Consider the following 18,153-nt stretch of genomic DNA (forward strand, 5'->3'; position numbering starts at 1 on the left):
CAAGAATGACAGAATTGTCACCCTTGTCTGAAGTTGAGTGTGTGGAAAAGGAAATGGCTCAGTAGGGCTCAGCGATCATCAGTGTGGTTTTTAAATTGCAAACATCAGATTGTTGTTTTGTTTTGGTTAGCCTACTAATGGGCCAGTTAAATAGAAAGTTAGTGGTTGGCTTAATAATTCATGTGTTTGTTTAGTCATCCAATTATTTCCAGGGATCAATGAATGGGTGTGATGCCATTAAGCCAATTCTGGAAATTCTCCCCCTTTCTCTCTTTCTCTCACCTTTTCTCTCTCTCTCACATTCTCTCCCCCTTTCTGTCTCTCTTTCCTTTTCTCTCTCTCTCACTCCCCCTTTTCTTCCACCTTCTCCCCGTTCTCCCCCATCTTTCTTTTTCTCTCCCTCTCTCTCTCTCTCTCTCTTTCTCAGATTCTCTCCCCCTTTCTCTCTCTCTCCTTTTCTCTCTCTCACTTTCTCTCTCACAATCTCTTCCCTCTTCTCTTATATCTTTTTATTTTTGCTCCCTCTATCAATCTAGTTATCTACGTTGCTGTGTTTGCGTGTAACCAGGGACCCACAAACGGCAAGATCCGCTGTGATTGTGCAGGTGCACCGGATAGATAAAGATCTCTTCGTAAGGTCAGCCTGTATGGCTTTGGGCTGTCTGTGATGGACCTGGGAAAATTTGATGTTCGTACCCAACCATGCATAAATCTACACACACACACACACACATACACACGCACACACACACACACACACACACACACACACACACACACACACACACACACACACACACACACACACAGAGACACAAACACACACACACACACACACACACACACACACACACAGACAAACATATACACACACAGTTTACAAAGTACATGCACAGTCCCTCTCTCTGTCCCTGCCTCTCTCTGTCACACACACGCAAACACACACACTTGGTGGTATTGAGCAGTTTCAACACAAAGAAAGGCAAATGATCGACAGGCAATAACTACAGCCGCGGAAAAAATTAAGAGACCACTTCAAAATTATCAGTTTCTCTGGTTTTACTATTTATTGGTATGTGTTAAAGTAAAATGTACATTTTTGTTTTATTCTATAACCTACTGGCAACATTCCTACCAAATTTCAAATAAAAATATTGTCATTTAGATCATTTATTTGCAGAAAAATGACAATTGGTCAAAATAGCAAAAAAGATGCAGTGTCTTCAGATCTCGAATAATGCAAAGAAAACAAGCTCATATTCATTTTTAAACTACACAATACTAATGCTTTAACTTAGGAAGAGTTCAGAAATCAATATTTGGTGGAATAAACTTGATTTAAAAACACAACTTTCATGTGTCTTGGCATGCTCTCCACCAGTCTTTCACATTGCCGTTGGGTGACTTTATGCTACTCCTGGCGCAAGAATTCAAGCAGCTCGGCTTCTTTTCATGGCTTGTGACCATCCATCTTCCTCTTGATCACATTTCAGAGGTTTTTTTATGGGATTCAGGTCTCGAAATTGGGCTGGCCATGACAGGATCCTGATCTGGTGGTACTGCATCCACACCTTTACTGGCCTGGCTGTGTGGCATGGAGCATTGCCCTGCTGGAAAAAACACTTCTCAGAGTTGGGGAACATTGTCAGAGCAAAAGGAAGCAAGTTTTTCTTCCGGGACAACGTTGTACTTTGCCTGGCTGAGGTTTGTAAAAGACCATAAGGATTGAACCAAAGCGGACTGGAGGGTCTTCTAGTTCGTCTTCTCTGATGAGTCCAATTTTCAGCTTTGCCCAACACATGGTCGTCTGATGGTTAGACGGAGACCTGGAGAGGCCTACAAGCCACAGAGTCTTGCACCTATTGTGAAATTGGACTCATCAGAGAAGACGAACTAGAAGACCCTCCAGTCCGCTTTGGTTCAATCTTCATGGTCTTTTACAAACCTCAGCCAGGCAAAGTACAACGCTGTCCTGGAAGAAAAACTTGCTTCCTTTTGCTCTGACAATGTTCCCCAACTCTGAGAAGTGTTTTTTCCAGCAGGGCAATGCTCCATGCCACACAGCCAGGCCAGTAAAGGTGTGGATGGAGTACCACCAGATCAGGACCCTGTCATGGCCAGCCCAATTTCGAGACCTGAATCCCATAAAAAACCTCTGAAATGTGATCAAGAGGAAGATGGATGGTCACAAGCCATGAAAAGAAGCCGAGCTGCTTGAATTCTTGCGCCAGGAGTAGCATAAAGTCACCCAACGGCAATGTGAAAGACTGGTGGAGAGCATGCCAAGACACATGAAAGTTGTGATTTTAAATCAAGGTTAATCCACCAAATACTGATTTCTGAACTCTTCCTAAGTTAAAGCATTAGTATTGTGTAGTTTAAAAATGAATATGAGCTTGTTTTCTTTGCATTATTCGAGATCTGAAGACACTGCATCTTTTTTGCTATTTTGACCAATTGTCATTTTTCTGCAAATAAATGATCTAAATGACAATATTTTTATTTGAAATTTGGTAGGAATGTTGCCAGTAGGTTATAGAATAAAACAAAAATGCACATTTTACTTTAACACATACCAATAAATAGTAAAACCAGAGAAACTGATAATTTTGAAGTGGTCTCTTAATTTTTTCCGCGGCTGTATGTATTGGTATTATGATGTGCACACTTCTCATACTGATGAATAGTGAAACATACAGCCCTTTGGCAGGGAATAGCTCATGGGTGCCATTTTGTGTCAAAAGTGTCATGTGTCATTGCAATAAAAAGATCGGAGAAGAAATTTTGATTCTGGGGTCGGCTGTTCGAGCAAATATCCTGTCTGTGAAAACGACAAAGTGTCAAGAAACCTCAGCTGTATAGATAATTTTACCATAAAGGGGCTGAACACGTGCCAACAGCACTTGCAAATGGAGACTGGATAATCGCTCTCCCGCTCGCCAGCTTTCATCCTGACCTTTGGGTCCCAAAGATGCACCTCCGTATAGATCATTTTACCATGAAGGGGCTAATCACTGTTGCTAACAGCCTTGCAAATGGAGACTGGATAATCGCTCTCCCGCTCTTCTGTACCTCTGCATTCACAGAGATTATTGCTGTTTTCATCTGCCCTTTGACTTGTCCCATTGATCGTACGCAGGAAAAATGATTGTGTCGTGTCGATGCCACCTCTCACTGTGTAACTGCGAGGCGCCTGAAGCTTTCATCCTGACCTTTGGGTCCCCAAGATGCACTGCTATAACCCCTCACTTTCTCTTCTCAGAAAAATAAAACCAGGAAGCAGAAAGACATGTTTTTCACTTCCCAGTGCCTAATTTGGCACTTTCTGAAGGCTGTTTTCTCTTGCACGACTTTTTTTTTTTTTTTTTTTTTTACCCGCTCGAAAGGGATTTCGGTGATACCATCTCACAGCAGATGGGTCACATCCCGAGGCGTCATTTAGCAGTCACAATTTTTTATGGCCGTGTACATTTCAAGTGGCCGGGTTCTTTCTCCAGTGCTCTCCCGTGGCACGATAAAGCGTTCCCTCTGAACTGCTTCATTGGATACGGTCCATCATTGCCGGCTTCCCAATCCCCCGATGCTCTTAACTGTGAGGGAAGGATCGACTTGCAGCCTCGCTGGTTCGACTCCCTCTCTAACCCCTACGTCTGGTTTCTTAATCTGACTCTAAATCTAACTGATCCACGGCCATGTTTGTTTTGTTTGGTTTGTTGTTTGTTTGTGTGATAGGGGCTGGGAAGAGGGGTCCAGCGAAAGCGGCCACAACGCCCAAACCCAAACTGGCCAGCCAGGTGGCTGCTGCTGCTGCTGCTGCTCCTGCTCCAAGCCAGGCCACACCAAAGCGGGCCAGAACCCAGGTCCTGTCCTCGGAGGAGGAGGAGGAGGAAGAGGTGCCGGAAGAGAAGGAGGCAAAGAGGTGGAGGAAGAGGACGAAGAGCAATGATGATGATGAGGAGGAGGAGGAGCCTGAGGTAATCATGTCGTGGAGAAGGGAGGACAAATTCAGACTATGAATGCCATCTTGCATTATGCATCACACGTCTGTTTAAAATGGGGACCGAACTCTGTATATTTTTGGGAAAGTACGATGAGGAAGAGAGCTGGTGTTTGATATGCAAAACGGCCTTAAAATGGCAGCTGGCTGTGTCTGGGTGAGGAAAGAGTGGGCATATATATACACATAGAACTCTGACACATGAAAAGGCCTTTTGTTAGAGGAAAGTGTTATTTAGGGCTAAATGTGTTCTCCCGACTTTAAAAGGATAAACAAACCGCTACTCCGACAGCTTCTAATCATAGTGTCCTCAGCTTCTCAGACAGCTTCTAATCATAGTGTCCTCAGCTTCTCAGACAGCTTCTAATCATAGTGTCCTCAGCTTCTCAGGCAGCTTCTAATCATTGAGTTTTCAACACAATGGTCTTTCCCCACCATCCCTACTCGCCGGATTTGACTCCCTGCGACTTCTTCCTCTTCCCTAAGACAAGGTTGAAAATGAGGGGTTGCCGTTCTGACACAGTGCTCCCCTTTCCGCCAGCCGTTAAAGTCCTCAATAGTGGCCTAAGATAGAGAAGGGCTTAATGCAGCAATAAGGAGTTCTGTTCCAAAACTAGCAAGCTAACTACCTAAAAGGCATGCAGCAGAAACCTTGCAAACACCACAAACAGCCCAGTTTACAGTGATAAAAGCTAGCCAACACTAGCTAGTGTCTTTTGGCAGTAAAGCTGGCAATGTCATGCTGTGAAAGCTTTTTTTCTTTTTAATTTTTGCAAGGTGTTCCAGCTCGAAACACAGAATTACATTGTGCATATCCTGGATGGCTAGTGGGAAAGACACAGGTGTTTATGTGTCCATCACATGACCATATCCTATCAAAATGAATCTGAGGATGGTACCAAAACTAGGTGCCTATAAAAACCATACCTAAAAAAAAGGGTAAAATTGTTGCGTAGTGTTACTTTAAAGGCACCCAGTGCAACTTTCGAGGCTTAAAAATAAACATTCAATTTCTAGTCTTTTTTACACGTAGTAAGTTTCAATAACTCCATACCATTACATACCGACATTCAACCAGCAAAGATGAGACGTCGTTGTGTGGTGAGAACTGATAGAAAATCGATAACAACAACAATCGCCGCCATTTTCTTTATTTTTTGTAACCTACAATAAATAAAGCAGGCTTCCAGTCAATGGAAAAATGGCTTCTCCCTACCGGCGATTGTTGTTGTTTACGATTTTCTATCAGTTCTCACCACACAACGACGTCTCATCTTTGCTCCTTGAATGTCGATATGTAATGGTATGGAGTTATTGAAACTTACTACGTGTAAAAAAGACTAGAAATTGAATGTTTATTTTTCATTGAATGTTTACATAAAGTTGCACTGGGTGCCTTTAAGGGGTTCAGTGGACATAGTGGCGATTCTTCCGCCCATGCTTTTTTTTAAAACAAATCGCCCAAGAGATCACCCAACAAGTGTTCAGGCATCTAACATTTCTCATATTCAGTGTTTGCCTTTCGTCTTGAAATACCTGTCACCGGTCAGTGTGGTTTACACAGCTTCTCACACCTTTTTGTACTGCTACTTCTATGCACTTTCTACTTATGTGCTATTTCTATTTCTATGCATTTTCTATTTCTACTTCTATGCGTTTTCTATTTCTACGTCTATGCATCGTCTACTTCTGTGTGTTTTCCACTTAAGGGTTCGTCAACTCCTCGACCTGTCAGACGGGCCAAACGGGTGGCACCTGCCCAAGATAGGTTAAGCGAGGAGTCTGACACCATGGAGACTGGAATCGAGGAGGAGGAGGAGGAGGAGGTGAAGCAACGTTTGAGAGCACCAGGCACTACTTCATCCAGAGTTCTGTCAAGCTTAGAAGAAGAAGCAAGCCAACCCAAACCCGACAAGCCATCGTCCCAGAACGGACACAAAACATTAAAGGTTACGAATGTCAAAGTCAAAAGAAGTGACAATGCTGCAGGAGGTTCTGGGAGGAACGCGACGAGAAGGACTCCCTGTCCCTACGGCAGCTCCTGCTACAGGTAAACCTCCTGTATCATTCACAAAAATGGCTCGAATGGGGGGGGGGGGGGGGGGCCTGTGGCACCAGTGCTGGCATTCTTTGCCATGTGCGTTAAGCTGAGCTGTGGCACGAGAGGTAGTGCCCCCTTGCTGTGTGTGGATGCAAGTGCCCACGGGGACCTTAGTCCTCTCTCTATCAAAATAAAAAAAGAACATTTGCAAAAAAATAATTATAATAATAAAAATTATCATACACCAGTGTCCAAGTCATCTTAATTTACACTGACTTGTTTAAAAGTGTCTTTTATTAAAATTCACTGTCAGCAGAGTACAGAAAAAATACATTTTACCATCAGTTTGTGTGATCCCATGACCTTGGTGTTATTAGTACTTTGTTCTACCAGTTGCGGTACAGCAGCCTTTGAAGGGTGTGATCACCAGTGTTTAATTAGGGTAAGGTGAAGTATTGTGAGTTGAGGGTTGTATTTTACAAGGCAATGAGGAGCTCTGAGATACTTTCACAAAGATCTGTAGGGTGCATGCTTTTCTTAAGGCGGTATTTTTCATACCCATTTCTTTCTCAGAGCGGATGGATGTGTATCGTAGTTAGCCCAAATTGGTTCCCATGGAATGATTGTGTGTGTGTGTGTGTGTGTGTGTGTGTGTGTGTGTGTGTGTGTGTGTGTGTGTGTGTGTGTGTGTGTGTGTGTGTGTGTGTGTGCGTGTGCGTGTGCGTGTGCGTGTGCGTGTGCGTGTGTGTGTTTTTTTTCATACACGCTTATCTTTGATAGCAAACTGAATGTATGCAGTTAGTCTTTATACTTGTCTCCTTAGCTGTTTCATGTCTGCCTGTTTTAAAGCTTAAGACTTCAGTTTCAAAGTGAGGCAGTGAGAGCGAAGCAGCAGTGACTCGCCTGACGTTTCAGTTACTGCCTTCAGTTCCTGCCTTCAGTTACTGCCTTCAGTTACTGCCTTCAGTTCCTGCCTTCAGTTCCTGCCTTCAGTTACTGCCTTCAGTTACTGCCTTCAGTTCCTGCCTTCAGTTACTGCCTTCAGTTACTGCCTTCAGTTCCTGCCTTCAGTTCCTGCCTTCAGTTCCTGCCTTCAGTTACTGCCTTCAGTTCCTGCCTTCAGTTCCTGCCTTCAGTTACTGCCTTCAGTTACTGCCTTCAGTTACTGCCTTCAGTTCCTGCCTTCAGTTACTGCCTTCAGTCCCTGCCTTCAGTTACTGCCTTCAGTTACTGCCTTCAGTTACTGCCTTCAGTTACTGCCTTCAGCTCCTGCTTGCCTTTGCTTAAAAGTACAGAGGAGTTATGTATGTCAGACAAACCTGACACAACCAGAACAACATCTCACCATTTGATTCAAAGTCGTGGTAAGGCAAGTTGGAGTGAAAGTCCTCAGGATTTGATCTGATAGCCCAACATGGCTACAGTTCTCCTTAACTGATGTAGTTCATTTAAGACTAACTTAGTCCTATAATCTTCTGGCCCGGACTGACCTAGTCTGACCCAGACCCAGACTAATGGTTCAGTCCAGTGGTCTAACTGACCCAGACTAATGGTTCAGTCCACTTGTCTAACTGACTCAGACTCAGTCCAGTGGTCCTCAAACCTTTTTGGCCCATGTTCCCTCTTGGACATTACAAAAGTGTTGTGTCCGCAGTCTTTCACATCACAGACAACCTTTTGGATCCTTAAACGGTTTCACAACAATGTAGATTGTGGAGGTCGCAGGTGGCATTATGTTATGTTGTAGTCCAGGCAGATGTTGACAGGGCTGAACCACTTCACATTGTGTGAACACTGATCAATTAATGCACGCAGACATTTCCTCAGTGGTGCAGCGGTCTCAGGTGGAATGAACACATTTCCTTTCTGTTTGTTGTGCTGGGCTCGGGTTAAGCTATTATACGATCATTAATCCTTCTTATGCCAATTGAAGTCTGTCCTGGGTTCATTTGTTTGGTTTATTGCATTCGGATGCCTTGATTAGGAAATCACAAATCAATTCACACATGCACGAACACACACACACACCCAAACACACACACAGACACACACATGCACAAACATACACATGCAAAAAAAAACACACACACACACTAACACACACACACAAACACACTTCACCCCCATTCTTCTCAAACACACATCCTGCTTTTCCTTAATTATGTCTCTCTTTGTTGCTCCCTCCCTCTCTCTCTCTCTCTCTCTCTCTCGCTCTATCGCTCTCTCTCACACACACACACACACACACACACTTTATCTCTCGCTGCCTCTCTCTCTCACTCACACACACACACACACACACACACACACACACACACACACACTCTCAATCTATCTCTCCCTCTGTCAAACACGCATACACACACACAGATACATCGCATTGAGTCTCAGATTTTAATTAGGGGGGACAGCGCTCTAATGAAAAACCTCTGCCGTGAGGTCCACCTCTCCCTTCGTCTGTTCATCTTTTATCCACCTCTCCGTTCATCCTTTTATCCACCTCTCTGTTCATCCTTCTATCCACCTCTCCCTTCATCTGTTCATCTATTATCCACCTCTCCGTTCATCCTTTTATCCACCTCTCTGTTCATCCTTCTATCCACCTCTCCCTTCATCTGTTCATCTATTATCCACCTCTCCGTTCATCCTTTTATCCACCTCTCTGTTCATCCTTCTATCCACCTCTCCCTTCATCTGTTCATCCTTTCATCCTTCTATCCACCTCTCCCTTCGTCTGTTCATCACACCTCTCCGTTCATCCTTTTATCCACCTCTCTCTTCATCTGTTCATCTATTATCCACCTCTCCGTTCATCCTTCTATCCACCTCTCTCTTCATCTGTTCATCTATTATCCACCTCTCCGTTCATCCTTCTATCCACCTCTCTCTTCATCTGTTCATCTATTATCCACCTCTCCGTTCATCCTTCTATCCACCTCTCTCTTCATCTGTTCATCTATTATCCACCTCTCCGTTCATCCTTCTATCCACCTCTCTCTTCATCTGTTCATCTTTTATCCACCTCTCCGTTCATCCTTTTATCCACCTCTCCGTTCATCCTTTCATCCTTCTATCCACCTCTCCCTTCATCCTTTTATCCACCTCTCCGTTCATCCTTTCATCCTTCTATCCACCTCTCCCTTCATCTGTTCATCTATTATCCACCTCTCCGTTCATCCTTTTATCCACCTCTCTGTTCATCCTTCTATCCACCTCTCCCTTCATCTGTTCATCTTTTATCCACCTCTCCGTTCATCCTTTTATCCACCTCTCCGTTCATCCTTTCATCCTTCTATCCACCTCTCCGTTCATCCTTTTATCCACCTCTCCGTTCATCCTTTCATCCTTCTATCCACCTCTCCCTTCATCTGTTCATCTATTATCCACCTCTCCGTTCATCCTTTTATCCACCTCTCTGTTCATCCTTCTATCCACCTCTCCCTTCATCTGTTCATCTATTATCCACCTCTCCGTTCATCCTTTTATCCACCTCTCTGTTCATCCTTCTATCCACCTCTCCCTTCATCTGTTCATCTTTTATCCACCTCTCCGTTCATCCTTTTATCCACCTCTCCGTTCATCCTTTCATCCTTCTATCCACCTCTCCCTTCATCTGTTCATCTATTATCCACCTCTCCGTTCATCCTTTTATCCACCTCTCTGTTCATCCTTCTATCCACCTCTCCCTTCATCTGTTCATCTATTATCCACCTCTCCGTTCATCCTTTTATCCACCTCTCCGTTCATCCTTTTATCCACCCCTCCGTTCATCCTTCTATCCACCTCTCCGTTCATCCTTCTATCCACCTCTCTCTTCATCTGTTCATCTTTTATCCACCTCTCCGTTCATCCTTTTATCCACCTCTCCGTTCATCCTTTCATCCTTCTATCCACCTCTCTCTTCGTCTGTTCATCTTTTATCCACCTCTCCGTTCATCCTTTTATCCACCCCTCCGTTCATCCTTTTATCCACCTCTCCGTTCATCCTTCTATCCACCTCTCTCTTCATCTGTTCATCTTTTATCCACCTCTCCGTTCATCCTTTTATCCACCTCTCCGTTCATCCTTTCATCCTTCTATCCACCTCTCTCTTCGTCTGTTCATCTTTTATCCACCTCTCCGTTCATCCTTTTATCCACCCCTCCGTTCATCCTTTTATCCACCTCTCCGTTCATCCTTCTATCCACCTCTCTCTTCATCTGTTCATCTTTTATCCACCTCTCCGTTCATCCTTTTATCCACCTCTCCGTTCACCCTTCTATCCACCTCTCTCTTCATCTGTTCATCTTTTATCCACCTCTCCGTTCATCCTTTTATCCACCTCTGTGTTCATCCTTCTATCCACCTCTCCCTTCATCTGTTCATCTTTTATCCACCTCTCCGTTCATCCTTTCATCCTTCTATCCACCTCTCCGTTCATCCTTTTATCCACCTCTCTGTTCATCCTTCTATCCACCTCTCTCTTCATCTGTTCATCTTTTATCCACCTCTCCGTTCATCCTTTTATCCACCTCTCCGTTCACCCTTCTATCCACCTCTCCGTTCATCCTTTTATCCACCTCTCTGTTCATCCTTCTATCCACCTCTCTCTTCATCTGTTCATCCTTTTATCCACCTCTCCGTTCACCCTTCTATCCACCTCTCTCTTCATCTGTTCATCTTTTATCCACCTCTCCGTTCATCCTTTTATCCACCTCTCCGTTCACCCTTCTATCCACCTCTCTCTTCATCTGTTCATCTTTTATCCACCTCTCCGTTCATCCTTCTATCCACCTCTCTCTTCATCTGTTCATCCTTTTATCCACCTCTCCGTTCACCCTTCTATCCACCTCTCTCTTCATCTGTTCATCTTTTATCCACCTCTCCGTTCATCCTTCTATCCACCTCTCTCTTCATCTGTTCATCCTTTTATCCACCTCTCCGTTCATCCTTTTATCCACCTCTCCGTTCATCCTTCTATCCACCTCTCTCTTCATCTGTTCATCTTTTATCCACCTCTCCGTTCATCCTTCTATCCACCTCTCTCTTCATCTGTTCATCTTTTATCCACCTCTCCGTTCATCCTTTTATCCACCTCTCTGTTCATCCTTCTATCCACCTCTCTCTTCATCTGTTCATCCTTTTATCCACCTCTCCGTTCACCCTTCTATCCACCTCTCTCTTCATCTGTTCATCTTTTATCCACCTCTCCGTTCATCCTTTTATCCACCTCTCCGTTCACCCTTCTATCCACCTCTCTCTTCATCTGTTCATCTTTTATCCACCTCTCCGTTCATCCTTCTATCCACCTCTCTCTTCATCTGTTCATCCTTTTATCCACCTCTCCGTTCACCCTTCTATCCACCTCTCTCTTCATCTGTTCATCTTTTATCCACCTCTCCGTTCATCCTTCTATCCACCTCTCTCTTCATCTGTTCATCCTTTTATCCACCTCTCCGTTCATCCTTTTATCCACCTCTCCGTTCATCCTTCTATCCACCTCTCTCTTCATCTGTTCATCTTTTATCCACCTCTCCGTTCATCCTTTTATCCACCTCTGTGTTCATCCTTCTATCCACCTCTCTCTTCATCTGTTCATCTTTTATCCACCTCTCCGTTCATCCTTCTATCCACCTCTCTCTTCATCTGTTCATCCTTCTATCCACCTCTCCGTTCGTCCTTTCATCACACCTCTCCCTTCATCCTTTCATCCTTCTATCCACCTCTCTCTTCATCTGTTCATCTTTTATCCACCTCTCCGTTCATCCTTCTATCCACCTCTCTCTTCATCCTTTCATCCTTCTATCCACCTCTCTCTTCATCTGTTCATCCTTCTAACCACCTCTCCTTTCATCCGTTCATGACATCTCTCTGTTCATCCTTCTAACCACCTCTCCATTCATCTGTTCATCCTTCTAACCACCTCTCCATTCATCTGTTCATCCTTCTAACCACCTCTCTCTTCATCCGTTCATGACATCTCTCTGTTCATCCTTCTAACCACCTCTCCATTCATCTGTTCATCCTTCTAACCACCTCTCCATTCATCTGTTCATCCTTCTAACCACCTCTCCATTCATCTGTTCATCCTTCTAACCACCTCTCCATTCATCTGTTCATCCTTCTATCCACCTCTCCGTTCGTCCTTTCATCACACCTCTCCCTTCATCCTTTCATCCTTCTATCCACCTCTCCCTTCATCCTTTCATCCTTCTATCCACCTCTCTCTTCATCTGTTCATCCTTCTAACCACCTCTCCTTTCATCCGTTCATGACATCTCTCTGTTCATCCTTCTAACCACCTCTCCATTCATCTGTTCATCCTTCTAACCACCTCTCCATTCATCTGTTTATCCTTCTAACCACCTCTCCATTCATCTGTTCATCCTTCTAACCACCTCTCCATTCATCTGTTCATCCTTCTATCCACCTCTCCGTTCGTCCTTTCATCACACCTCTCCCTTCATCCTTTCATCCTTCTATCCACCTCTCTCTTCATCTGTTCATCCTTCTAACCACCTCTCCTTTCATCCGTTCATGACATCTCTCTGTTCATCCTTCTAACCACCTCTCCATTCATCTGTTCATCCTTCTAACCACCTCTCCATTCATCTGTTCATCCTTCTAACCACCTCTCCATTCATCTGTTCATCCTTCTATTCACCTCTCCGTTCGTCCTTTCATCACACCTCTCCCTTCATCCTTTCATCCTTCTATCCACCTCTCTCTTCATCTGTTCATCCTTCTAACCACCTCTCCTTTCATCCGTTCATGACATCTCTCTGTTCATCCTTCTAACCACCTCTCCATTCATCTGTTCATCCTTCTAACCACCTCTCCATTCATCTGTTCATCCTTCTATCCACCTCTCCGTTCGTCCTTTCATCACACCTCTCCCTTCATCCTTTCATCCTTCTATCCACCTCTCTCTTCATCTGTTCATCCTTCTAACCACCTCTCCTTTCATCCGTTCATGACATCTCTCTGTTCATCCTTCTAACCACCTCTCCATTCATCTGTTCATCCTTCTAACCACCTCTCCATTCATCTGTTCATCCTTCTAACCACCTCTCCATTCATCTGTTCATCCTTCTAACCACCTCTCCATTCATCTGTTCATCCTTCTAACCACCTCTCCATTCATCTGTTCATCCTTCTATCCACAACTTTTCTCAGTCTTCTCTTTATTATCCCTCACCTGTTTAAGCACATATAAATATTGCATGTTGTGCAAGTCCACACCTCTCATGCACTAGTTCAAGGTTCAGTTCATACAAGTAAACATAAATATTTTATGTTTATAGTTCACCATTTAAATTCTGAAGGAGGGCAAAGTTCAGTTAATTTCATAGTTTTAAGGTGGAAAGTGAGAATGAAAGACTTAACTTGTTTTTTAAAAGAAAACTTTATCCATCACTTCCCCTTGCCTTAAGCTCTACTTAATATGTATCAATTCCAAAAATATATATTTTTAAATTATTTTCTTTTTAATTATTGCTAATGTTGCCTGTTTATTTATTCATGCCCTGCAAACAAAAGGCACAACAAATCATAGTGCTATGCCTTGCTATGAAACCAATTATAAGGCTCGACCTTACATTCTATCATTTTAATTAATAAAATAATTTTGTGGAAAGAGGACAAAACGTTTTTTTTCGCAGCTGAGAAAGGTGAGATTTTTACTGTTGGAATCTTTATCAGACAGTGTGTAAAAATCCCGCAAATAAAAACAAGGTGCATCGGATGTAGTCGCTGAGTCTGCGTCTCTGCTTTCACTTGCCATTTTTATATGAGACAGAGAGCTGTCTTGGAATACGTTGCTAGTTTGGTATACATGTGTGTGCGATAAATCATGGGTAACGTAGTGCGGAGTCGAGTTAGTTGGTTTAGGTTAGGCTACATCGCAGACATTTTACGGGCACTGATCAACAACATGTTGCAAGCATTCGATTTAGACAGCGTCTCTCCACAGGACAAGGAAAACAATCCGTAACGTTTTAGCTAGACCTCAGATAATATGAACGTGTTCACCATTCAAATTCATTATTTGTAAGTTGCGTTCAGTTCATCGTTCTCATAAAAATTTGTTCAATGAATGGGTTCTTTTAAACTCAGGAAAAAACTCAGATATTACCTTTATCCAGCGCATTTAAATATGGCCAAGTTGTATATAACAATACAATATTAATAATGTTTTAAATATTGCAAGTCGGTCTGTGAGAGCAGTGCTTTCTTCATTGCTTCATGCATGCTATTGTGTATGTTATGTTTACCAGAGATAAGCAGAAAGGCCTTCCACGTCCATTACCAAAGCTACACTACCCAGCAACATATAGACATTAACTCCAATATCTCTTTAGATATTTAATAGGTTCCCATGCAATGCAGTTCCGTTATGTGTGATTTACATTTCTGTATTAATGGTGGGATTGGGATTGTGTTAATGTTGGGATTGGGATTGTGTTAATGTTGGGATTGGGATTGTGTTAATTTTCTGATTGGGGTTGTGTTAATGTTGGGATTGGGATTGTGTTAATGTTGGGACTTCCTCATGCAGGAAAAACCCCATCCACTTCCGAGAGAGCAGTCACCCTGGCGACAGCGACTATGAGGAAGAAGGCGAGGAGGAAGTGGACGAGGATGACGACCGCCCAGAGTGCCCGTTCGGCACCGACTGCTACCGGTAGGCAAGGTTAAAGGTGCAGGCACCGACTGCTACCGGTAGGCAAGGTTAAAGGTGCACCTTAAAGGTTTTCAGTGATTTTCAGGATTTCAGTGAAAGAAGCACAGAAGAATACAAAACATGTAAGCAACTGCAAGCAGACGTTGAGACATGAATAACTCTCTGCGTACCAATATTTCAGGGCGCTGAATAAGGCAGAAAACTAAATCCTATCATAAATTATATTCTCACTCCAGCACAAACAGAGAAATCTGGCCAGAGTGCCCGTTCGGCACCGACCGTTCGCTACCGGTAGGCAAGGTTAAAGGTGCAGCTTAAAGGTGCAGTGATCGATTTTTGTTGGTGGTCTAGCTAAAGGTGTAAGGCGTGGGCGTTTAAGAAGGGGATATGAAATGTCTGAATGCCAGGCAGAAGAGGGTCTTGTTGACCATGGCCATCTAAATGCTAATATACTTCAGTCATGGTTCAGACGAAAGGCAAGATTGAAGTGATATGCGAAGCTTTGTTAATAGGCTCAGCACCAACCACCTGGTGTGGCTGAGACAAAGGACAGTCCCTTGATACATTTACATCATCAATTTACATTAGTCATTTAGCAGACGCTTTTATCCAAAGCGGCGTACAAGGAACACAGCCTTGATATGGCCTGGTGTGTGAAACCTACCAATATCTAACACTGTCTGTTTGGAAAAACACATTCTAAAGCGTTGTAATAGGATTGGTCAGTGTTTCGATTTGAGTTCTCACATTATTGTACAACACATCGACCTGTCTATTGATTACCAATAACATCTTCCATGTTGGATTTGTCAGAAGTGATTGAAGAAGTTTATCCAGTTTATTCCGTGAGAAGATTGCCCCTGTTGATTAATTCAGGAGACGGTTCCATGTCCCATGGTGCAGTGCGGCGGTCTCCGCTCTCGGGTCTCGGGGCATGAGTGACCTGTCGTGTGAGGGTGCTGAGAGATGTGACAAAGCTGTGTAATTACCGACAAATCCCAGGGCGGGGGGGGTTCCTCTCGGGAAGGTTGACCAACACGCAACGCAGTGTGCTGTGCATCACTTTGTGTGTGTGCATGTTTGTGTGTGTGTGTTTGTGTTTGTGTGCGTGTTTGTGTGTGTTTGTGTGTGTTTGTGTGTGCGTGTGCGTGCACATGAAGATTATCAAGTTTAGACTGTTTTATGTGTGTTTACACAAAATAGTAACCTGTGTGTCACCTTGACCTTTAACCCTTCTATGCTATGTCTTTGCAGGAAGAACCCCCTACACAGGCAGGAGTACAAGCACACCAAGCCTCCAGGTTAGTCTTATATTTGTGTAAGAGAGTCTTGCTTTCATTTCATTTGGATCGCTTTTTGTAGGTCACGGGGGTCCTGTGTTGTTTTGTGTTGTGCTGTTGTGTTGTGCTGTTGTGTTGTGTTGTTGTGTTGTGCTGTGCTGTCCTGAGTCGTGTCGTGTCGTGTCGTGTCGTGTCGAGTTGTGTTGACTTGTGCTGAGTTGTGTTGTGTTGTGTTGTGTCAGATCACTTTGTTTTGTCATGCTGTGCTGTGTTTCACTTGCTGCCAGGTTGTAAGGCATGTGGGCGGGAGGGGAGGGTGGGGTGGGGGGGCTGGTGTATTTAGGGGTGGGGTGGAGGGCGTACAGAAGCTGGGTAAAAGAATACATTAATCAGAATGAAGACAGAGGGGGCAGATCAAAGCAGACAGCCAATGTATCCTGATTAACATTCACTCAAGAGCCCAGCGCCCATTGATCCGTCTCTGTGATGTGTGCTGGCGACACATCACTGACTGCCAAGAGGAGGAGGAGGAGGTGGAGGTGGAAGAAGAGGAGGGGAGGAGAAGATGGCAGGAAAGGATGGATGAGCCGAGGTGTAAAAGGCAGTTGAATCAGTTTTAAGAAAAGAAGTTTGACGTTCTTTGAAATAGCTTGATTGTACGCTGAGCGAGAATCGAAGGAAATTAGCCCAGCCTTACTCCTGAAACACACCCAGAACTTGACATAAAGCATTGTTCATCAATGCCGTTTTACAGCAATAGGAGTGGTTTTTTTTCATTTTTTTAAGATCTTATATATTAGATACATTTGTATTCATAAAAGGTGTGCTTACAAAAGAAAGCTCTAGAAAGAAAAATGCAAAAGAAAGCTCTCCAAGTCTAGAGTCCGTGTATTGAGAACAAGAAGAAGACAACGGCTGTCAGAAAAGTGTGTGGCCGACCTATGATTTCGGTCTTTTTTTAATAGCAAGTGTAACCACACAACAGCGTGATGTAGTTGCATGTTCAATGCTGCAGAGGTTGGTAGATTATTGCAGCTGCCACATCACTGAATAACACCAGCAGCCTGCAGTCAGTACAGTGTATAAAAGAGACCTAAAAATAAGAGTAAAAAACTGTTATGGTTGATCACACCACATCACTTTTTCTAGCATACCTAATATTATTACTATTTCTGGCTACGGTACTGCAGAGGTAAGAACACATACAGAAGTAACGAAAGTGGAATGAATTGAACACACAGGAAGAAGAGGAAGATGTGGATTAATGGATTAATACGCATAACATCTACAACACATAAAAAAATGCCAGCTCAGAGGTCTTTCTGTGCGTTCTCAATTCCGTTTTGTTTACTCAAACGGTGGCCTGAAAAGGCAATTTCACTGCCGAAAACTCTGTTTGTCCCAGTGCCCCCCTGGTGCTTTTTGCCCAAAGCAGAGTTGGTGTTGCACCCTTAAAAAGACATGTATTCATCTTTCTTTTGGCTATCTTTTGTTATTTTCTCGGTTGGTCGTTGGAGATTTACAAAGCACATGCGCTTTTTGATGACATCATCATCCCCTCTGAACCCGACCTCTAGACCCCCACATCAATCAGAACCGTACCTAGGATATTAACAAAATCAAAACACAATAGACCACAATATCTTTCCTTAAATATACTCCATCTTATTTCAATGTTAATTATAATTATCCAAACTAACAAATACATCTAGGTCACAACACCGGCCTTGCTGAGCCGTTGGCACGGGCTTGATGAGCCGTTGGCACGGGCTTGGACTGAAGGGAGGGAGGAGGTACGTGAAATCAGCAGCTTATTCCAGCTTCCTCTGCCTCACCTCAGGCTGGCATTACCCACTGTAGCTGGGAGAAGACAAACATATATATATATTTTTTATAATAAAGAACACAATTAAACATGAAATGTTCACTATATACAGCCGCGGAAAAAATTAAGAGACCACTTCAAAATTATCAGTTTCTCTGGTTTTACTATTTATTGGTATGTGTTAAAGTAAAATGTACATTTTTGTTTTATTCTATAACCTACTGGCAACATTCTTACCAAATTTCAAATAAAAATATTGTCATTTAGATCATTTATTTGCAGAAAAATGACAATTGGTCAAAATAGCAAAAAAGATGCAGTGTCTTCAGATCTCGAATAATGCAAAGA

General features: G+C 43.4%; 1 protein-coding gene across 1 annotated transcript in view; it reads left to right on the plus strand.

The window, feature by feature from the left end:
- Positions 1 to 18,153, plus strand: part of aplf (aprataxin and PNKP like factor) — a 43,698-nt gene that overhangs the window by 15,094 nt on the left and 10,451 nt on the right. Inside the window, exons 7-10 of the mRNA XM_080854639.1 lie at positions 3,733 to 3,974; positions 5,707 to 6,047; positions 14,575 to 14,700; positions 15,955 to 16,001. Of these exons, the coding sequence (XP_080710765.1) occupies positions 3,733 to 3,974; positions 5,707 to 6,047; positions 14,575 to 14,700; positions 15,955 to 16,001 (756 nt within the window). The remainder of the gene's footprint in view (positions 1 to 3,732; positions 3,975 to 5,706; positions 6,048 to 14,574; positions 14,701 to 15,954; positions 16,002 to 18,153) is intronic.

Source organism: Sprattus sprattus, assembly GCF_963457725.1.
Source record: "Sprattus sprattus genome assembly, chromosome: 1".
Taxonomy (NCBI): Eukaryota; Metazoa; Chordata; class Actinopteri; order Clupeiformes; family Clupeidae; genus Sprattus; species Sprattus sprattus.